Raw genomic sequence first — 23,590 nt, forward strand, 5'->3', positions numbered from 1 at the left:
CACTTGTCCTTGTTGAGCGTCATGAGATTTCTTTTGGCCCAATCCTCTCATTTGTCTAGGTCCCTCTGTATCCTATCCCTACCCTCCAGCGTATCTACCACTCCTCCCAGTTTAGTGTCATCTGCAAACTTGCTGACGGTGCAGTCCACGCCATCCTCCAGATCATTAAAGAAGATATTGAACAAAACCAGCCCCAAGACCGACTCTTGGGGCACTCCGCTTGATACCGGCTGACAACTAGACATGGAGCTATTGATCACTACCCGTTAAGCCCGACGATCTAACCAGTTTTCTATCCACCTTATAGTCCATTCATCCAGCCCATACTTCTTTAACTTGCTGGCAAGAATATTGTGGGAGACCGTAACAAAAGCTTTGCTAAAGTCAAGGAATAACACGTCCACTGCTTTCCCTTCATCCACAGAGCCAATTATCTCCTCATAGAAGGCAATTAGATTAGTCAGGCATGACTTGCCCTTGGTGAATCCATGCTGACTGTTCCTGATCACTTTCCTCTCCTCTAAGTGCTTCATAATTGATTCCTTGAGGATCTGCTCCATGATTTTCCAGGGACTGAGGTGAGGCTGACTGGCCTGTAGTTCCCAGGATCCTCCTCCTTCCCTTTTTTAAAGATAGGCACTACATTAGCCTTTTTCCAGTCTTCCGGGACCTCCCCCGATGGCCATGAGTTTTCAAAGATAATGGCCAATGGCTCTGCAATCACATTCGCCAGCTCCTTTAGCACTCTCGGATGCAGCGCATCCAGCCCCATGGACTTGTGCTCATCCAGCTTTTCTAAATAGTCCCAAATCACTTCTTTCTTCACAGAGGGCTGGTCACCTCCTTCCCATGCTGTGCTGCCCAGTGCAGTAGTCTGGGAGCTGACCTTGTTCGTGAAGACAGAGGCAAAAAAAAGCATTACGTACATTAGCTTTTTCCACATCCTCTGTCACTAGGTTGCCTCCCTCATTCAGTAAGGGGCCCACACTTTCTTTGACTTTCTTCTTGTTGCTAACATACTTGAAGAAACCCCTCTTGTTACTCTTAACATCTCTTGCTAGCTGCAACTCCAGGTGTGATTTGGCCTTCCTGATTTCACTCCTGCATGCCTGAGCAATATTTTTATACTCCTCCTTAGTCATCTGTCCATTCTTTTTTGTGTTTAAGATCAGCAAGGATTTCACTGTTAAGCCAAACTGGTCGCCTGCCATATTTACTATTCTTTCTACACATCGGGATGGTTTGTTCCTGTAACCTCAATAAGGATTCTTTAAAATACAGCCAGCTCTCCTGGACTCCTTTCCCCCTCATGTTATTCTCTCAGGGGATCCTGCCCATCAGTTCCCCGAGGGAGTCAGGCTGCTTTTCTCAAGTCCAGGATCCGTATTCTGCTGCTCTCCTTTCTTCCTTGTGTCAGGATAAGTGCAGGGTCCTGCACTTAGGACGGAAGAACCCAATGCACAGCTACAGACTAGGGACCGAATGGCTAGGCAGCAGTTCTGCGGAAAAGGACCTAGGGGTGACAGTGGACGAGAAGCTGGATATGAGTCAGCAGTGTGCCCTTGTTGCCAAGAAGGCCAATGGCATTTTGGGATGTATAAGTAGGGGCATAGCGAGCAGATCGAGGGACGTGATCGTTCCCCTCTATTCGACATTGGTGAGGCCTCATCTGGAGTACTGTGTCCAGTTTTGGGCCCCACACTTCAAGAAGGATGTGGATAAATTGGAGAGAGTCCAGCGAAGGGCAACAAAAATGATGAGGGGACTGGAACACATGACTTATGAGGAGAGGCTGAGGGAGCTGGGATTGTTTAGCCTGCAGGAGAGAAGAATGAGGGGGGATTTGATAGCTGCTTTCAACTACCTGAAAGGGGGTTCCAAAGAGGATGGCTCTAGACTGTTCTCAATGGTAGCAGATGACAGAACGAGGAGTAATGGTCTCAAGTTGCAGTGGGGGAGGTTTAGATTGGATATTAGGAAAAACTTTTTCACTAAGAGGGTGGTGAAACACTGGAATGCGTTACCTAGGGAGGTGGTAGAATCTCCTTCCTTAGAGGTTTTTAAGGTCAGGCTTGACAAAGCCCTGGCTGGGATGATTTAACTGGGAATTGGTCCTGCTTTGAGCAGGGGGTTGGACTAGATGACCTTCTGGGGTCCCTTCCAACCCTGATATTCTATGATTCTATGATCCTGAACTCTACTGTCTCAGGGTGACTGCCTCCCAGGTTCCCATCCACTTTTGCTTTCCCTACTAATTCTTCCCAGTTTGGGAGCAGTAGGTCAAGAAGAGCTCTGCTCCTAGTTGGTTCCTCCAGCACTTGCACCAGGAAACTGTCCCCTACACTTTCCAAAAACATCTTGGATTGTCTGTGCACCGCTGTATTGCTCTTCCAGAAGATATCAGGGCGACTGAAGTCTCCCATGAGAACCAGGGCCTGCGATCTAGTAACTTCCGTTAGTTGCCGGAAGAAAGCCTCGTCTACCTCATCCCCCTGGTCTGGTAGTCTATAGCAGACTCCCACCACAACATCACCCTTGTTGCTCACACTTCTAAACTTAATCCAGAGACTCATGTTTTTCTGCAGTTTCATACCGGCGCTCTGAGCAGTCATACTGCTCTCTTAGGCCTGGTCTACGCTATGAGTTTATGCTGATTTTAGCAGCGTTAAATCAAATTAACCCTGTACCCGTCCACACAAAGAAGCCATTTTTGTCAACATAAAGGGCTCTTAACATCGATTTCTGTACTCCTCCCTGAGGGGATTAGCGCTGAAATCGACATCGCCGTTTTGAATTAGGGTTAGTGTGGACGCAATTCGATGTTATTGGCCTCCAGGAGCTATCCCACAGTGCACCATTGTGACCGCTCTGGACAGTGCTCTGAACTTGGATGTACTGGCCAGGTGTACAGGAAAAGCCCTGGGAACTTTTGACTCATTTCCTGTTTGGCCAGGTGAGCTCATGAGCACAGGTGACCATGCAGTCCCAGAATCGAAAAAGAGCTCCAGCATGGACCGAACAGGAGGTACTGGATCTGATCACTGTATGGGGAGAGGAATCCGTGCTATCAGAACTACGTTCCAAAAGATGAAATGCCAAAACATTTCAAAAAATCTCCAAGGCCATGAAGGACAGAGGCTACAGCAGGGACGCAACACAGTGCCACGTGAAACTTAAGGAGCCTCAGACAAGCGTACCAGAAAACCAAAGAATCACACGGATGCTCCAGGACAAAGCCCCAGACATGCCACTTCTATGCTAAGCTGCATGCAATTCTAGGGGGGGCCGCCACCATTACCCCACCCTTATCTGTGGACTCCGATGATGGGTTACTTTCCATCATGCCTGAGGATTTTGCGGACGGGGAAGATGAGGAGCACGACGAGCTTGGGGAGAGCACGCAGCACATCGTTCTCCCCGACAGCCAGGATCTTTTTATCACCCTGACTGAAACACCCTCCCAACCCAACCAAGCTGGAGAAGGGACCTCTGGTGAGTGTACTCATTAAAATATAATACATGTTTTAAAAGCAAGCATTTTTTAATGATTCATTTGCCCTGAGGACTTGAGATGCATTTTTGGCCAGTACAGCTACTGGAAAAGTCTGTTAACGTGTCTGGGGATGGAGCGGAAATGCTCCAGGGACAACTCCATGAAGCTCTCCTGGAGGTACTCTAAAAGCCTTTGCAGAAGGTTTCTGGGGAGAGCAGCCTTATTCTGTCCTCCATGGTAGAACACTTTACCACACCATGCCAGCAGCAAGTAATCTGGTATCACTGCATGACAAAGCCTGGCAGCATATGGTCCCGGTGTTTGCTGGCATTCAAGCAACATCCGTTCTTTCTCTCTCTGTGTTATCCTCAGAGAGCGATATCGTTCATGGTAACCTGGTTGAAATAGGGGAATTTAATTAAGGGACATTCAGAGGTGGCCGTTCCTACTGGGCTGTTTGCCTGTGGTTGAAAAGACTAACTCCCCGCAGTTAGCGAAGTGGTGGTGGGAGGACATTAGCATTGAGCTGTTCGCATTTGGCTAGCAGGGGGTAAAGCGATCATCACAGGGATCTGGATGGTTGGGGGGGTTAGTTTGGTTTCTGCTGCTGCATGTTAACACAAAAACCAGAGCACTAAATGGCCAACTCAACGGGCTTTGCTTGTATGGGAAAGGAGGGCGCTGCTGTTATGAAGGTTGCAGAAGCCAAAAGACCATGGCTTACCATGGCCGCCTGCAAGCCGAATTCTGTTGCCCGGCACTGCGTGTGTGATCTCTAACACCAAAGCCGCAGGCACTCAATATAAGATGCAGAATGCGACCTTGTACCAAAATCACACGTGCTATGTAATGTGAATAGTGTTGTTCACCGTGAAAGAGTATAGCTGTTGTTCTGCGAAATATATCTTTTTAAATACTTCACTCCCTTTTTTTCCTCCCGCAGCTGCAAATGTTTCAAGCCTTCCTCCTCCGTCCCAAAGGCTATTTCAGATAAGGCGGTGAAAAAAAATGCACGTGCGATGAAATGTTCTCTAAGCGCATGCAGTCGTCCGGCACTAACAGAGCTCAGCAGAACGTGTGGAAGGACACAGTAGCACAGTATACGAAAGCGGCCAATGAACGTGAGGACAGGAGGGATGATCGAGATGAGAGGTGGCAGCAGGAAGATCAGAGAAGGCAGGATGCAATGCTGGAGCTACTGTGGGATCAAACGGACATGCTCCGGCATCTGGTGGAGGTTCAGGAACGGCAGCAGGATTACAGACTGCAGCTGCAGCCCCTGTTTAACCGCCCTCCCTCCTCCCCAAGTTCCATAGCCTCCTCACCCAGACGCCCAAGAACGTGGGCGGGGGGGAGGAGAGGAGGCTCCGAGCACCCAACCACTCCACCCCAGTGGACAGCCCAAGCAACAGAAGGCTGTCATTCAACAAGTTTTGAAGTGGCCTTTTCCTTTCCTCCTCCCACACCCCACCTGGTCTACTTTGTGAGTTCTCTCTCTATTTTTATAATCAATTAATAAAGAATACGTGGTTTTTAAACGATAATGACTTTATTTCCTTTGCAAGCAAGCTGTGATAGAAGCGGGGAGGGTGGGTTGCTTACAGGGAATTAGAGTCAATCAAGGGGGCAGGTTTTCATCAAGGAGAAACCAACAGAAGTGTCTCACGGTACCCTGGCCAGTCATGAAACTAGTTTTCAAAGCTTCTCTGATGCACAGCGCTTCCTGCTGTGTTCTTCTAATCGCCCTGGTGTCTGGCTGCATGTATTCAGTGGCCAGGTGATTTGTCTCAACCTCCCACTCCGCCATAAACTTCTCCCCCTTACTCTCACAGAGTGCTTGTGGAGCACACAGCAAGCAGCAAGAACAATGGGAATACTGGTTTCACCGAGGTCATAGCGAGTCAGTAAACTGCGCCAGCGACCCTTTAAACATCCAAATGCACACTCTACCACCATTCTGCGCTTGCTCAGCCTATAGTTGAACAGCTCCTTACTACTGTCCAGGGTGCCTGTGTATGGCTTCATAAGCCAGGGCATTAAGGGGTAGGCTGGGTCCCTAAGCATAACTATAGGCATTTCAACATCCTCAACAGTAATTTTCTGGTCTAGGAAGTAAATCCCTTCCTGCAGCCGTTTAAACAGACCAGAGTTCCTGAAGATGCGAGCGTCATGAACCTTTCCCGGCCATCCCACGTTGATGCTGGTGAAACATTCCTTGTGATCCACCAGTGCTTGCAGCACCATTGAGCAGTACCTCTTACGGTTTATGTACTGGCTGCCCTGGTTCTCCGGTGCCAAGAGAGGATTATGCGCTCTGTCTATAGCCCCACCACAGTTAGGGAATCCCATTGCAACAAAGACATCTACAGAGTCACTACCTTTGATAGCAGCAGCTCAATGATTGCGTTGGCTACTTGCATCACAGCAACCCCCACAGTAGAGTTGCCCACTCCAAATTGATTACTGACTGACTGGTAGCTTCCACAGGGCTATTGCCACTCGCTTTTGAACTGTGAGGGCTGCTCTCATCTTGGTATTCTTGTGCTTCAGGGCAGGGGAAAGCAAGTCACTAAGTTCCATGAAGCTGCCCTTACGCATGCGAAAGTTTCGGAGCCACTGGGAATCATCCCAAACCTGCAACACTATGCGGTCCCACCAGTCTGTGCTTGTTTCCCGGGCCCAGAATCGGTATTCCACGGCATGAGCCTGCCCCATTAACACCATGATCTCTAAATTGCCGGGGACCGTGGTTTGAGAGAAATCTGTGTCCATGTCCTCATCACTCTCGTCACCATGCTGCTGTAGCCTCCTCACCTGGTTTTTCAGGTTCTGGTTCTGCATAAACTGCACAATAATGCGTGAGGTGTTTACAATGGTCATAACTGCTGTGATGAACTGAACGGGCTCCATGCTTGCCCTGTTATGGCGTCTGCTTGGGGAATCCAAGGAAAAGGGCGCAAAATGATTGTCTGCCGTTGCTTTCATGGAGGGAGGGTTGACTGACGACATTTACCCATAATCACCCGCGACAAATTTTTGGCTCCATCAGGCATTGGGAGCTCAGCCCAGAATTCCAATGGGCAGCGGGGACTGCGGGATAGCTACCCACAGTACACCACTCGGAACGTCGACACTTGCCACAGTACTGTGGATGCACAAAGCTGAATTAATGTGCTTAGTATGGATGCATGCACTCGACTTTGTACAATCTGTTCCCAAAAATTGACTTCTGTAAAATCGGAGTAATTTCGTAGTGTAGATATACCCTTACATACAGTGCAACTCCCTCACCTTTTCTGCCCTTCCTGAACAGCTTATATCCATCCATGACAGTACTCCAGTCACGTGAGTTATCCCACCAAGTCTCTGTTATTCCAGTCACACCATAATTCCTTGACTGTGCCAGGACTTCCAGATCTCCCTGCTTGTTTCCCAGGCTTCTTGCATTTGTGTATAGGCACTTAAGGTAACTCGCTGATCGTCCCGCTTTCTCAGTATGAGGCAGGAGCCCTCCCCTCTTGCGCCCTCCTGCTTGTGCTTCCTCCCCGTGTCCCACTTCCCCACTTACCTCAGAGCTTTGGTCTCCTTCCCCTGGTGAACCTAGTTTAAAGCCCTCCTCACTAGGTTACATCCTTAACATATTCTGTTTAGACAATGAAGCTCACCTGCTACGTGTTCAGACTGTTCTGAGGCCCCTTACAGAATTGCATCAACTGTAATACTACCAAATAATTTTCAGATTTAAGTAAAAGTTGGATCTATTCTTCCAAACACAGCAATCAAAGTTTTCAGCAGTGTTTTCTTATCATGTAAACTATTAAAGGTATTTCAAAATAAAATTGGAGGGTGGCAAGTTAAACTGAAGTTAACTTTTCAGTTCATTCCTAGTAGTACTGATCTCATTGAGAAGTTATGGGGGTGTTCAGAAGCAAGGTAGGTCAATTTAAGATTTGAATATCAGTTTCCTTCTTGCTTTAATCTTGATTTTCAGAGTACATATTAATCTGTTTAAACAATAATCCCTAGTGTTTTAATATCCATATAACTTTAGTGTAAATATTAACATTGTTCAAATAGTAAGCAGAACAGATCTGATATACCACACATGTACAAATAAATGAAATGCACACGTATCACATCTACAGGCTGATTTATTTGCTCACCTTGAGCAGCGTATCTGCAGGATCCATCCTCCACCAGCACATTGTAAAAAGGTTGATGGGGGCCATGAGGTAGGCTATGGACATTCATATTTCTAATCCATTCTTGTCCCATCATGCAGGTGGGATCCCAGCCATAGATGACACAGTTATAGCCGTATCTAATTAGAAGTATTAAAAAAATTAATCAAAATCTTGGAAAGGTGCGCAGCTAGATACTCTTCTTGAGAGAGGAAGACCACCACTAAAGGGTATGGGATCTGCATGCTGGCACTCATGAGCTCCTGGGAGAGATTCTGTATAAAGAACACCACTGACTGAAGTAGATTAAGAAATTCATGTTCTACCCTCAAACTGAAGACACAGCAAATAAAGAGTAATTCTGAGAACAAAAGATTAATGGAGTTCTCATGGTGCCAATTCTAATCCAATCCACCTGAGCATGGGACTGCAAGTGGAAGACTTGTTCAAAGAGATCCTTTTACAATATTCCTTCGTATGGGACGGAATTGGAACAGTCATCCCGTACTTTAACTCCGTGGTCAAAGAAAATATTTTGAATAATAAAGCAAACTCACATTTGTTTAACTGAACACAAACAGCCATTCTCTCCCCATCTCTGCTGATAAACCAGTAATCATTTTCACCATGGTTCTTGCCTCACACCCATCCAAATCACTTCAGAGATGACAACACCTTCTTTCCATTTCCTCAATGGCTGATCAGTCCCAGCCTATCCTTCACCATAGTATTTGAATGCCCAGAGCAGGACAGCATCTACTAGCTCACAGCCCATACACCATAAATCTTACTTTGCAGCAAATGGTCATATGGGATCATGCCACAACTTGTAAGCCCAAGGGCAAAATTCCAATAAAGAAGTTTTTTATGCAGAATTAGGTTACAAGAATTTCTAAAGGGTGAAGTACAACCTTGTAAGAGCCTCAGGTATGTAGTTCACGTATACTGCCCCCAATCCCACCTTCCTTGGTAACAAACACCTTGCTGTCATATAAGCACATAGGGACCACTGTGATCATCTAGTCTGACCTCCTGTATAAAACACACGCCATAGAACTTTCCCAAAATATTTCCTATAGCAGATTTTTTAGAAAGCCATCCAGTATGGATTTTAAAATGGTCAGTGATGGAGAATCCACCATAACCCTTGGTAAATTCATACTATGGACCTCGTCAAGTTTCCTTCAAACGAACTAACTCCCAAATGACAAATACAAATCATGAGTTAAATACTAAAAGACAAACAAACAGTTTGTGGCACAGATTAAAGTGAATTTGAAAACTACAGTGAAATTACAGTAAAACAGAAAAATTAAGAATTGGGAAGGAGAAAAGATGTAGTCTAAGAGTAAATTTGGGGAAAAAGCATATTTAGTTGCTATGCTCTGGTCAAATATTAAAACTGCAATCAAACCTATTACAATGCAAACTGACCTGCAGCTTACATTTAACACTCAGTTTAGAAGTCATTGTATGGGGAGGGACAATTATTGTCTATTCCTGCCATGTGACCCTAGGATTTCTGGGCAACGAGTTTCCAGAAACATAAAACCTATTATATTTTTCTAGCGTTATACGTGATTGTGTGGTACCCTCTGAGAAGTCAAAGTGACTGTGTCTGTCCTTAAACCTGCTCCTCATGCACTTATCAGGAACCGGGCCAGAAAAGCAGCAGAAGTAGCACATCACCAGCAGGTTGCATCCCCCAAAAATAAAGGCAGAAAAATGAAGTCTCCAGTGAATGGGGGGGGTGGAGGGGGAGGAGGAGAGATATTATGGGAGAAAGATGATGTATAAGATTTTCTTGTTCCTTCCCACTGTCCCTTCAAAGAGGACAGAAGAGCAAGAACAGAGGAAACAATGTGATATACTCATTGCTATCAGTACTATTCCAAGAGCTTAGCCATATAATCCCTGCCAACACATTAACACTTAGGGTTCAGATGGCTCATCTTCATGGTCCTCTTACTAAGCAAAGAATGGACAACACACTTGCGATCCATCAAAGGACAGCGAAGTATACAGAAGTCAGGCTTCATATCTCTAAAAGGATACATAAATAACTACACATAGGGGCAGTATGTTCCTTCTCAGACACTTCTCTAACCCTTCCTTAGCATGTAATAAAAATGATGATCAATCGCAGCAAGAAGGAAGCAGCTGAATGCATTATTCCATACACAAACAAGAGCACACAGTGTTACAGTAAAAAGAAAAGGAGTACTTGTGGCACCTTAGAGACTAACCAATTTATTTGAGCATAAGCTTTCGTGAGCTACAGCTCACTTCATCTTTTGGACACTGAAAGGTTCAGAGTTGATTACCTCTTGTGTTTCATGACCAGCCCAATAGAAAAGCAGATATCTTTGTGCTTCTCATCAGAACGGTGCTTCACCTCAGGTCCCACTTCCTCCTTACGGCGTTCAATATGCTCTAAGGTATGCTGAACTAAATATCCTACTGCCCCATGCTGGGATGGATCCAACACCTGAACATGCTGCAGGATATCCAGAACCTTCAGCAGGGAGAGAAAGACAACTAGGTTTATAAACAGTGTCTATAGTAGCTTTAAAAAGAAAAAAGAAAAGAAAACTATCTTCTCCATAGACCCTAAGTGCCCAATTCTAGATGTCCGCTCCTCTTCAGATCAGAGTTCTCAAAACTTTTTCCATAAGGTGAACCACATTTTGCTACAGATTTTGGACGAGTTGCCATCTATCCACCACGGCACAGACTACCTCCTGTCCCATTCAGCATCATGTAACATGCATGTGACAACTACTGCAATTACTTACCGGAAAAGGAATATTAGGAAAATATTTAACAAATCAACTGCCTTTTATTGCAGTTTAGCAAGTGAAAGTGAGGAACCAGCACCCTGCAACCAATCTTCAAAAACCAGCGTCTGCTCCAGACTGCAGAGCTAAAGAGCCCTTCAGAGTTGTTTCTCATTACAAGCACCCTTAATGCCCACTAATAGTCACTAGCCTCTTAGCCGGAAGGACTGGAGATAGTCCCTTCAAAGCCAACAAACATCACTCCTAATTTCTCAGAAAGGTCAGCGTTGCAAAACATGAGGTACGCCCCTGAAACGAGTGCACGAGCTAGGACTCATAAGCCTTACAACCGTTGAGAGCCAGGAGAAGGGTTCAGGATTCCAAACAATGTTTCTGAGATGGTGGGAGCTTGTTGTTGCTAGACTACCAGATCGCCCTTGTGAGACTATTCTAGAAACATCTATTACCCAGACATGCGTTACAAAAATGGGATACTCAGTGGGGCCAGAGTCATCTTAAGTTGTCTGATTTGTCTTAAAGGGTCAGGGGAAGCGAAAATGCATCCCATTCCAGTATCAAATGCCGCATCTGCCTACTATTTGCTTACACACCTCAGCAGCTGTCAAATACCTCAATTATCCCCTGCCCAGCATCCCCCTAATAGCTTCTGCAACATTATGCATTTTCATTACAAAAGCCTGAAGCACACTAAACACTGAAAATCTGGGATAGGATAACAAGTTAATATCAAAGTAAACATTGACCTGCTTGACATATACTGACTCAGAGGCAGAGAGGGGACAGGCAATGATCGAGGGCATAAAAATACTTAGACAAGTAATGAGCAGAGGGCTTGGAGGGCAGTGCTGCATAGTTCAAGATCCTCTGCCACCTAATTTCGGTCAAATGTGCTGCATAGGACATGGGGTCTTATTTCCCATTTAATGTCTCAACCAGGAACATCAAATGCAAGAAATCTCTACAAAAGCAAAGTCCTGGCACCGTGATCAAAGCTGTCTCAGATCTTTTGCTATTTAAAAGCGACCTGCTCAATTTTTGTTTTAAACCTTATCTAGGAAGGGGAACTACACAAAAATGAGGAAGTTAGTTAAACAGTAACTAAATGGCACGGTGCCAAAAGTGAACTCCCTGCAAGCTGCATGGAAATTTTTTAAAGACACCATAATACAGGCTCAAATTAAATGTATACCCCAAATTAAAAGACATAGTGAGACCAAAAAAGTGCCATCATGGCTAAACAACAAAGTAAAAGAAGTAATGAGACGAGAAAAGGCATTCTTTAAAAAGTGGAGGTTAAATCCTATTGAGGAAAATAGACAGGAGCATAAACTCTGGCAAGTGAAGTATAAAAATATTAGGAAGGCCAAAAAAGAATTTGAAGAACAGCTACCCAAAGACTCAGAAAGTAATAGCAAAAATTTTAAAGTAATCAGAAGCAGAAAGCTTGCAAAACATCAAAGGGGCCACTGGAAAATCGAGATGCTAAATGAGCACTCACGGACACTAAGGCCATTGTGGAGAAACTAAATGAATTCTTTGCATCGGTCTTCACAGCTGAGGACGTGAGGGAGATTCCCAAACCTGAGCCATTCTTTTAAAGTGACAAATCTGAGGAACTGTCGCCGACTGAGGTGTAACTGGTGCATTAATTTTTCCATAACCACAACCTCATTTTTTTGAGCCATTCCTCTACGGTTGTGTTGTTTTCCTTTTTCTAATGAGAGGCTATTAGTAGCCGGAGCCGATAAGAAGTTAATTCTTCATTTCCTTTTGTGTGACCATTTCCGCTAGGAAGTCCAAGAAGGATTGCCAAAGGTAATAAATATTCAACACTTTGTAACCTTTGGTTACGAATTACAAACCAGTAGTCTTCAACGACTGGACACGTCCACCATATAGGCACGAAATCTGCACTTTCACCACAATTTTTCAAACATTTATCTTCATTCAATCTATATTTCATATACATATATTATACATACATATACATATGTATGGTATGAGGTACTATTGAAACAGGATTTTAAAGAAATTTTGATTGCGTTACAGGCTGAGGCTTGCTGATCCTCTTTTCCAGATCAAATCCTATTCCTCTGGGGCAATCTTTCTATCCAGATCCTTTTCACAGCATGTCCTACATAGACTTTTTTTGTTAGGAAAGCTGCCGGCAAAGATTGATATAAATTAGTTATATAAAAAATTTTTGTTTCCCAACTGACCAGACATTCTTTAGACCATTCTTTAGACCATTACTTCTATTAAAGTTAACTTTCTGCATAAAACAGCTAAACTGAGAAACAATGCCTCATTTGAAAATACTGATACCATGGAAGAATGGGCCAGTTAGAGATAAAAAATTAAGTTAGAGACGTTTCTTTACTGAATAGCCAGCCAACGTGGCACACAGTCTTTAAAGCTTTGTAGTTTGTGATCTGGGTTAAGATCTGGATTATTTACAATGGGTGTCATAGAATATCAGGGTTGGAAGGGACCTCAGAAGGTCATCCAGTCCAACCCCCTGCTCAAAGCAGGACCGATCCCCAACTAAATCGTCCCAGCCAGGGCTTTGTCAAGCCTGATCTTAAAAACTTCTAGAGAAGGAGATTCCACCACCACCCTAGGCAACACATTCCAGTGTTTCACCACCCTCATAGTGAAAAAGTTTTTCCTCATATCCAACCTAAATCTCCCCCACTGCAACTTGAGACCATTACTCCTTGTTCTGTCATCTGTCACCACTGAGAACAGTCTAGATCCATCCTCTTTGGAACCCCCTTTCAGGTAGTTGAAAGCAGCTATCAAATCCCCCCTCATTCTTCTCTTCTGCAGGCTAAACAATCCCAGCTCCCTCAGCCTCTCCTCATAAGTCATGTGTTCCAGACCCCTAATCATTTGTTGCCCTCTGCTGGACTCTTTCCAATTTTTCCACATCCTTCTGGCAGTGTGGGGCGCAAAACTGGACACCCTACTCCAGATGAGGCCTCACCAATGTGGAATAGAGGGGAACGATCACGTCCCTCGATCTGCTGGCAATGCCCCTACGTATACATCCCAAAATGCCATTGGCCTTCTTGGCAACAAGGGCACACTGTTGACTCATATCCAACTTCTCATACACTGTAACCCCTAGGTCCTTTTCCGCAGAACTGCTGCCTAGTCGCTCGGTCCCAAGTCTGTAGCAGTGCATGGGATTCTTCCGTCCTAAGTGCAGGACTCTGCACTTGTCCTTGTTGAACCTCATCAGAGTTCTTTTGGCCCAATCCTCCAATTTGTCTAGGTCCCTCTGTATCCTATCCCTACCCTCCAGCGTATCTACCACTCCTCCCAGTTTAGTGTCATCTGCAAACTTGCTGAGGGTGCAATCCACACCATCCTCCAGATCATTTATGAAGATATTGAACAAAACCGGCCCCAGGACCAACCCCTGGGGCACTCCACTTGATACGGCTGCCAACTAGACATTGAGCCATTGATCACTTCCCGTTGAGCCCGACGATCTAGCCAGCTTTCTATCCACCTTATAGTCCCATTCATCCAGCCCATACTTCTTTAACTTGCGGGCAAGAATACTGTGGGAGACTGTGTCAAAAGCTTTGCTAAAGTCAAGGAACAACATGTTCACTGCTTTCCCTTCATCCACAGAGCCAGTTATCTCGTCACAGAAGGCAATTAGATTAGTCAGGCATGACTTGCCCTTGGTGAATCCATGCTGACTATTCCTGATCACTTTCTTCTCAAGTAAGTGCTTCAGAATTGATTCCTTGAGGACCTGCTCCATGATTTTTCCGGGGACTGAGGTGAGGCTGACTGGCCTGTAGTTCCCAGGATCCTCCTCCTTCCCTTTTTTAAAGATGGGCACTACATTAGCCTTTTTCCAGTCATCTGGGACCTCGCCTGATCGCCATGAGTTTTCAAAGATAATGGCCAATGGCTCTGCAATCACATCCGCCAATTCCTTTAGCACTCTCGGATGCAATGCATCTGGCCCCATGGACTTGTGCACGTCCAGCTTTTCTAAATAGTCCCGAACCACTTCTTTCTCCACAGAGGGCTGTCACCTCCTCCTCATGCTGTGCTGCCCAGTGCAGTAGTCTGGGAGCTGACCTTGTTCGTAAAGACAGAGGCAAAAAAAGCATTTAGTACATTAGCTTTTTCCACATTCTAGGTCACTAGGTTGCCTCCCTCATTCAGTAAGGGGCCCACACTTTCTTTGACTTTCTTCTTGTTGCTAACATACCTGAAGAAACCCTTCTTGTTACTCTTAAGATCTCTTGCTAGCTGCAACTCCAGGTGTGATTTGGCCTTCCTGATTTCACTCCTGAATGCCCAAGCAATATTTGTATACTCATCCCTGGTCATTTGTCCAATCTTCCACTTCTTGTAAGCTTCTTTTTTGTATTTAAGAGCAGCAAGGATTTCACTGTTAAGCCAAGCTGGTCGCCTGCCATATTTACCAATCTTTCTACACATCGGGATGGTTTGTTCCTGTAACCTCAATAAGGATTCTTTAAAATACAGCCAGCTCTCTAGGACTCCTTTCCCCCCTCATGTTATTCTCCCAGGGGATCTTGCCCATCAGTTCCCTGAGGGAGTCAAAGTCTGCTTTTCTGAAGTCCAGGGTCTGTATTCTGCTCCTCTCCTTTCTTCCTTGTGTTAGGATCCTGAACTCGACCATCTCATGGTCACTGCCTCCCAGGTTCCCATCCCACTTTTGCTTCCCCTACTAATTCTTCCCAGTTTGTGAGCAGCAGGTCAAGAAGAGCTCTGCCCCTAGTTGGTTCCTCCAGCACTTCAACCAGGAAACCGTCCCCTACATTTTCCAAAAACTTCCTGGATTTCCAGTGCACCGCTGTATTGCTCTCCCAGCAGATATCAGGGTGATTGAAGTCTCCCATGAGAACCAGGGCCTGCGATCTAGTAACTTCTGTGAGTTGCCGGAAGAAAGCCTCGTCTACCTCATCCCCCTGGTCTGCTGGTCCATAGCAGACTCCCACCACGACATCACCCTTGTTGCTCACACTTCTAAACTTAATCCAGAGACTCTGAGGTTTTTCTGCAGTTTCATACTTGAGCTCTGAGCAGTCACACTGCTCTCTTACATACAGTGCAACTCCCCCACCTTTTCTACCCTTCCTGAACAGCTTATATCCATCCATGACAGTACTCCAGTCATGTGAGTTATCCCACCAAGTCTCTGTTATTCCAATCACATCATAATTCCTTGACTGTGCCAGGACTTCCAGTTCTCCCTGCTTGTTTCCCAGGCTTCGTGCATTTGTATATAGGCACTTGAGGTAACCTGCTGATCGCCCCTCTTTCTCAGTATGAGGCAGGAGCCCTCCCCTCTCACGCGCTCCTGCTTGTGCCTCCTCCCGGTATCCCACGTCCCCACTTACCTCAGGGCTTTGGTCTCCTTCCCCCGGTGAACCAAGTTTAAAGCCCTCCTCACTAGGTTAGCCAGCCTGCTTGCGAAGATGCTCTTCCCTCTCTTCGTTAGAGTGTCACTGGTGAGGGAAAAGAACTTCTCTCTAGTTCTACCCCAAACCACAGAGTAGCCTTTGTTAAGGGTAAGTATAAACTTCTGGAGGACACGATTTTTTTAAAAATCATCATCCATGGTAGCCCAGCGAGGTTTGCATTGCCACGATTTTCTTGTTCAATAAAAACCCGGTGTTTGGCTGGGTTAGGGCATCACCAATCCACTACTACTTTGAGCTGGCTGGCATGTTAGTACCATTGACTATTTGGAACAGCTAGTCCATCCTGTTTAAAGATCTGTACAAAGTATTGGCACTCAGTCTTTCCTTATTCCATATAAATTCTAACAAACAGTCTCCTCTGTATTCCTGCGAGGGTTTTATCTGGGATGATTACAAAAAGATTTTGAAACAAGACCATGCTTGGCAAAACATTCATTTTCATTGTGACTATTCTTCCCAACCAAGAAATTGCATATTTCCCTCAGCACTCCAGCTCCCCCTGTCCCGCATTTACTGCGGTTCCAGTTTGACACTGAAATCTTACAGCTCTTCTAGGGTGTTTGAGATTTGAATTCCCAGGTATCTTATAGGACTTATTGCCCATTTGTATTCAAATGTTTTGTGGAGGAATGACTTCTCAGAGTCTGGCAAATTTATAGCTAGTATTTCAGATTTGGCATAACTTCCTTTAATACAGATTTCAGAGTAGCAGCCGGGTTAGTCTGTATCCACAAAAAGAACAGGAGTACTTGTGGCACCTTAGAGACTAAACACATTTATTAGAGCATAAGCTTTTGTGGGCTACAGCTCACTTCATCGGATGCATAGAATGGAACATATAGTAAGAAGATATATATATACACACACACAGACAGATAAGTTGGAAGTTGCCATACCAACTGTGAGAGGCAAATTAGTTAAGATGAGCTATTATCAGCAGGAGAAAAAAACTTTTGTAGTGATAATCAAGATGGCCCATTTAGACAGTTGACAAGAAGGTGTGAGGATACTTAACTTTAGGGAAATAGATTCAATATGTGTAATGACCCAGCCACTCCCAGTCTCTATTCAAACCCAAGTTAATGGTATCTAGTTTGCATATTAATTCAAGCTCAGCAGTTTCTTGTTGGAGTCTGTTTTTGAAGCTTTTCTGTTGCAAAATTGCCACCCTTAAGTCTTTTACTGAGTGGCCAGAGAGGCTGAAGTGTTCTCCTACTGGTTTTTGAATGTTATGATTCGTGATGTCAGATGTGTGTCCATTTATTCTTTTGTGTAGAGACTGTCCGGTTTGGCCAATGTACATGGCAGGGGGCACTGCTGGCACATGATGGCATATATCACATTGGTAGATGTGCAGGTGAACAAGCCCCTGATGGCGTGGCTAATGTGATTAGGTACTATGATGGTGTCACTTGAATAAATATCAGGGGGTAGCCGTGTTAGTCTGGCACCTTAAGGTGCCACCGGACTCCTTGTTGAATAAATGTGGACAGAGTTGGCATCGGGCTTTGTTGCAAGGATAGGTTCCTAGGTTAGTGTTTTTGTTGTGTGGTGTGTGGTTGCTGGAGTGTATTTGCTTCAGGTTGGGGGGCTATCTGTAAGCGAAGACTGGTCTGTCTCCCAAGATCTGTGAGAGTGAGGGATCATTTTTCAGGATAGGTTGTAAATCTTTGATGATGCGCTGGAGAGGTTTTAGTTGGGAGCTGAAGGTGACAGCTAGTGGCGTTCTGTTATTTTCTTTGTTGGGCCTGTCCTGGAGTAGGTGACTTCTGGGTACTCTTCTGGCTCTGTCAATCTGTTTTTTCACTTCAGCAAGTGGGTATTGTAGTTTTAAGAATGCTTGACAGAGATCTTGTAGGTGTTTGTCTCTGTCTGGGGGATTGGAGCAAATGCGACTGTATCTTAGAGCTTGGCTGTAGACAATGGATCGTGTAGTGTGTCCTGGATGGAAGCTGGAGGCATGTAGGTAAGTATAGCGGTCAGTTGGTTTCCGGTATAGGGTGGTGTTTATGTGACCATCGCTTATTAGCACAGTAGTGTCCAGGAAATGGACCGCTTGTGTGGATTGGTCTAGGCTGAGGTTGATGGTGGGATGGAAATGCAGAGGCTTTCCCAAACTCTCACATTTCTTTAGATACTAGTTTTAGGGACATATTTGGTTTAGATTAAAATATTACATCAGCAGCATATAAAGCATAAAAAGCAATTTTCTGATGTGTTCCTGCAAGTTTTATTCCTGTGACAGATTCATTGCTCTTTATCCTCTGTGCAAAAGGCTCCATGGCCAATGCAAAAAGTAAAGGAGACAATGAATATCCCCTACCTAGCCTGTCTGTGTAATTCAAGCAGGGAGATTTAATCCCATTAACTCACACAGCTGCTTTTGGGCTGGTGTAAAGAGTGTATCCATTGGGCTGGTGTATCCATTTAAGGAACTGGGGACCAATGTCCATATGGGACATGACTTAGAAAAGTGTGGAACTTTACATTTAATCAAAAGCTTTCTCTGCATCAAGTGACACCAAAAGAAAGGGATCTTTTCTTCATCTGGCATTATGGATGTTTATAAGCACTCTCCAATTTGTCTATCCTTAATTAATCCAATTTAGTGACTTAAGTCATTTGCAAAAGGCACACATTTAAGCAATAGTAAAATATGCACTCTGGTTAGCTCTGTTTGGCTAAGATTTCACATTTATTTCTACAAATGTGACGTACTCCACTGTTGTTGGTTTATTTTTTTTCTATGCTGGCTGGACACTTCGCTAAAAATAAAAATTCCACGTCACAGAGACTAGGTGAAAGCACATTCTCAGCTGGAGAAAGATGCTGGGCCCTCTGTCAGCTGTTAGTAACTGATCCTTGATCCAGAAGTCTGGAATTAACACATGCACAGATGGATGCAGTGCAGGAATCCTCAGTGATCACTGAGAAGGTTGAGGATTTTCAAGGTGTTTGGCAAATTTGGAGCAGTAAATTAGTGATACAGGGAATACAACTTAAGGACCACATCTGTACTTAAGATCAACAAATTGCAGGATAGTAAAGTGGAAACTGAAAATAAATCAACCATAAACCTTCAAATCACTGGCGAGAGGAAGTAAATTGATGGTCTGGGGAATCTGCCACAGGTAGGTCATAAAGCTTAGCTGTCCCATGTTACAGTATATCTGTCATTTCTACTGGAAGATTCCCAGGGAGAATCTTCATTAGCTTGTACCATTTTATTTGTGGGTGAATCTCTTAAATCTGATATTTCCTTCAGACAACGGCAAGCTTGGTGAACAATTTATTATACAAAGGTAGACTCTAGTTACACTACCCAAGCTTACTGAAGAATGCCTGCCAAAGAGGAATTTAGTTATATGGGCCTTCGATCAATAGTTTTGTAGTCAGATCACTTGTCTTTGTAATGAGAAGGGTGTTTTTATATACTCCAAAATTGGTAATGGACAGGTGGTCACTTTGAAGTCCATGAAGACAGGAATTTTTTGGGGGTGGGGTGGGGGGGGTGTTGGAAAGGAAGTGATTGCTTAGAAGTTGATGAAACAACCGCAAGAGGAATGATATGAATGCTATTGAAAGTTTGGGCTCCTTTCGTACATTCTTCATAATCTGAACATGCAGCTATTGAATTTTTATTTTTAAAGGATACTGCAAATAAAGACACGTGATAGAGTTTGGGGAATCTTGTTTTGTTGGATTCCCTTTGACTCCAAGAAATGAACAAGAAAAACCACAGTACACATGTAATGATCCTCCTAATTTAACCACTAACTTTCATCACCTCACTTTGACAATCACTATGTTGGGTAACATTGTGCTGTGCAGAAGTGATTGACGAGATCTGTGGAATATACAGCCACGTATTATTATCCATAATCATCCACGATTGGGGCCCATTGTTCTAGGCACTGCACCAACATATAGGAAGCAACAGTCCTGGCCCAAAGAACAATCAATATGGGTTTAAGATCTAGTAGCAGAGCTACTAATGTAGTGAATGGGTTTATCTTCAGTGGGGGTGTGGGTAAAGTTCCAATGGTAAGTCCCTGATGAGTAGAGATTTACATTTATTTTGATTTAAGAGGTATCCCCTTTCACTGACATGAACTGAATTTTGCTAAGTTATATGCAGCTGCACTGTAACAACATGCTCAACGTAATTAAATGGTTTCCCTAATTATGTGCTTTATACTCAGCTTGATGGAAGGCTTGAGTGACCCAGACAATTTATATGTCCAAATCCTTTCTCCATCAAATTATTTGATATCCTGCCTTGATTGGCATGACTGAAGCATCAGCCCCATTATCCTCATACTTAGGATTCCTTTTGCAGTTCTTTTATTGTGAAAGTAAGTGGGAATGGGTTGAGAGCGCCAAAACACAGTTTTAGTTTAGTTTATAACAGGTAATCCCAAAGATTTACTTTTTTGGGCAATATTTTCCCTTAATCCAGTAAGAGCTCTTACACCCATGGCCTCTATATCATAGAATCATAGAACATTAGGGTTGGAAGAGACCTCAGGAGGTCATCTGGTTCAACCTCCTGTTCAAAGCAGGACCAACCCCAACTAAATCATCCCAGCCAGGGCTTTGTCAAGCCGGGCCTTAAAAACCTCTAAGGATGGAGAATCCACCACCTCCCAAGGTAACCCATTCCAGTGCTTCACCACCCTCCTAGTGAAATAATAATATCCTAATACTTTTCCTAATATCCGACCTAAACCTCCCCCACAGCAACTTGAGACCATTGCTCCTTGTTCTGTCATCTGCCACCACTGAGAACATCCTAGGTAAAACACTTGTGTATTTTACAGCTCTACGGCTGTTTAAGTCTACCTAGACACATGCAATCTTGGTTTAGAGATAAAGTACTAGATATATCAAGAGAATCTGAAAGCCCAAGTTAAAATGAAAAAACAGTTATGGGCAGGAAATCCTAATTTTTGTCTCAGGTCAGAGGCTATCCACAGATATACAGTGGGAATACAAAAAGCAAAATCTCTTCTATATGCGGGAGATACTGATTTTTGAAGTGTGATAATTCTTTACATGGTTTGTACAACAGAAAAAGCTCTTGGCTGACTACAACACAAGGTACTGTAGCCCAGAATCAATCTACTGTTTTTTAGCTTACCCCCTATGATAAAATATATGACCAAGTTTTAGTGTACCTTTTCTGGCCAGATTCCCAGGTGGAAGTATAACCTAGCCTGGAGCATTAGATGCTGCACATTGTCCGGATACATGGCCAGGTATAGATCCAAGGAGTCTCTCAAGAGCTGGTAGGACTGATCAGTGCTTTCCCTACCAGCAAAGAAGAAATTCAATTTTAAGGTTAAATCTTCATTTCCTTTCCCTATTACTTCAGCATCCGGGAGACACTGATCAATAAAGACATTACACAGTACTGGTACACTCATCCAATTGGAGCAACTCCAGGGGCTTATTGTTGCTAACAGTACCCACTACTCTGCTAGGATGGAATTGCACTAAAATTGCCCTACCAAACTCTATTCCTTCCCCCTGGGGGGAAAAAAAAATCTCCTGGTTCCAATACCCCTTTCAGAGAATGCACTCTCCAAGCTGCAAGCTTACTTTCTCTCAAATTGTGATATGGTTCTCCTGGCTCATTCATGCTTGGAGCAATTCTTTTATGTTTGTGCTTTTTTGTCTTCTATAAGTAACAGTGAAGACTCCTTAAACAATATGAAGAAAGGTGTTCATAAACAGAAACAGAATTACAAGTCCAATCATGACAGCCCCAGTGTAACCACACGAAGTTGATCATGTGGGATAAATCCATCAGATCTTTTTCTCTACCGGATAGTGAAAACTCTAATATGCCCTAAAGGAAACACAGTCCCTTGATTTGCTTGTCTGAAATATGGTTTACTAAGTACTTTCTATGATACAAGAATATTCCTTTAGAGTGAGTAGAATCATTAAATAATGAGAAATGATGGGTAGAACTGCCAAGTGAATAACTGGTATGGTTTATACCTCATAAAGCCACTCATGACTGCCATAAAGAAGCATATGACTAATCAAAGCAGCATTTTTCAGGTCCACATTTAAGTAAGGCTTTACAATCTTCATGAGGTTTAAGTAAATCTTACCGCTTTCCAAGGTTTAAGAGGTTTCCCACCATACGCTGCAAGACCTCCTTTGAGGTAACCACTCCATAGAACTCCTCTGTTACATGGTGGCCAATCAGGTACTCACATTCTTTCACAGTTAGCTGCTTTCCCTTTCCAAAGGCATCTATGTACATGTAGTCAAAGATGTCTGTGCTTCTAATGAAACACCAAGAAAATAAAACTCAGACTTGGGAGTCTCATTTAAACAGGATTATGTATGTGTCCTTTTCAGATGCCTCTCACTCTTGTGTTTAAGTTTGAGGTGAATATTGTCAGTACCTCAGCTCCTTTAGTGACAGGGTTTAGTTTCCTCTTATTTACCTTCTTACAAACACATGGCAAAAGACTACAAAAGTCAAATTATTTTATCAATAGTGCTTCTTCTCCCCAGAGAGGCTTGCAAACTATTCTCAAATTTGCTTTACCTGATGCTATGATATATTAGAAGGCCATGTTTGGCTAACAACAGATTGTTGCACAATGCAGCTATCGGGATGGGAGTCAAATACCATCGGGGTATGTGTAATCAAGTTCACTGTATTGAATGAGATCATTAACATTACCCCTGAAATTTGTACTTCTGGGAGTAACATCACTGCTAATAGCCAATCATTAGGTCATTCGAAGAGTCGCCAACACTGATTCCGAGAGCAGGTGGGTACATGACACAGTAGCGTCAGCTTCTATCAGTTGTGCTGCACAAAGGTTTAAATGAAATGCCTTTAAAAAAAGCTATAAAATTATGAAAAGCAGAAGTGCTACCCCAACTACTGTTATATTTATTCAGGAAGTCTGTTGCCATTCAGAACCCTTTGAGTGAATACACAGCTGTGTATTCACTTGCTGGCTGATGTACAGATTTAGCAATTAAACTCATAGATCTATATTGGACAAGATGCTACTGCATTTATGGATTATCTCAGAAAATACTTCTTGTTTCAGCATTGAAGTAACTTTTCGATTTGCGTCAGAAACAAACATACAATGCTTTCATCGTGTGAAAAAACAGTTAACTAGGAACTTTCAACCTGACCTATTTTAACATCTTGTCATCAGAGATGGTTGCGTTACTTGACCTCTCTGCCAACAGAGTTTCAGGTTGGGAAAACTGCCTCCTGGGGGTAAATGGTTTATTGGTCTTCCCAAAAGTCAAACGGAATTAACAGAAATCTTACCCTTCTTTCCCCTGACACCATCTCAGCAGGAAGTGACTAGGAAAGTTGACTGGCTCGAGTCTGACTCCCAACTGCCTGGCAATTGTTAAATAGAGCACAGACAAGCTGATAGGGATTCCTGTCCTACGGATTAACACCTGAAAAATTAGATTAAATCAGAGGGAAGCTTACAAATCATAGGTTATTTAATGCAGGACATTAAAAAATTCAATTTCTAGAGTACCAGGATTCTCAGCGGAGATGCAATTTTATTCAAAATGCCTCAAAATCCACTGACCCAGCAGCAAGTGCACAGAGAGTTAACATACGATACTGTTTAC

The 23,590-nt window shown here is 43.8% G+C and overlaps 1 protein-coding gene across 4 annotated transcripts in view; it reads right to left on the reverse strand.

Annotated features, from left to right (window-relative positions):
- The window catches only part of FBXO21 (F-box protein 21), a 44,556-nt gene that overhangs the window by 6,591 nt on the left and 14,375 nt on the right, over positions 1–23,590 (reverse strand). For 3 of the 4 annotated variants that reach the window (XM_073313246.1, XM_073313244.1, XM_073313243.1), the window contains 5 exons: positions 23,271–23,407; positions 22,075–22,251; positions 21,130–21,262; positions 9,999–10,189; positions 7,657–7,814 (listed from right to left, as the gene is read on the reverse strand). In XM_073313246.1, the coding sequence (XP_073169347.1) occupies positions 7,657–7,814; positions 9,999–10,189; positions 21,130–21,262; positions 22,075–22,251; positions 23,271–23,407 (796 nt within the window). Of the gene's footprint in view, positions 1–577; positions 887–7,656; positions 7,815–9,998; positions 10,190–21,129; positions 21,263–22,074; positions 22,252–23,270; positions 23,408–23,590 lie in introns of those variants that run through there. The other variant, XM_073313245.1, reaches the window with a different exon arrangement.

Source organism: Lepidochelys kempii, chromosome 15 (genome assembly GCF_965140265.1).
Source record: "Lepidochelys kempii isolate rLepKem1 chromosome 15, rLepKem1.hap2, whole genome shotgun sequence".
In the NCBI taxonomy this organism is placed as follows: domain Eukaryota; kingdom Metazoa; phylum Chordata; order Testudines; family Cheloniidae; genus Lepidochelys; species Lepidochelys kempii.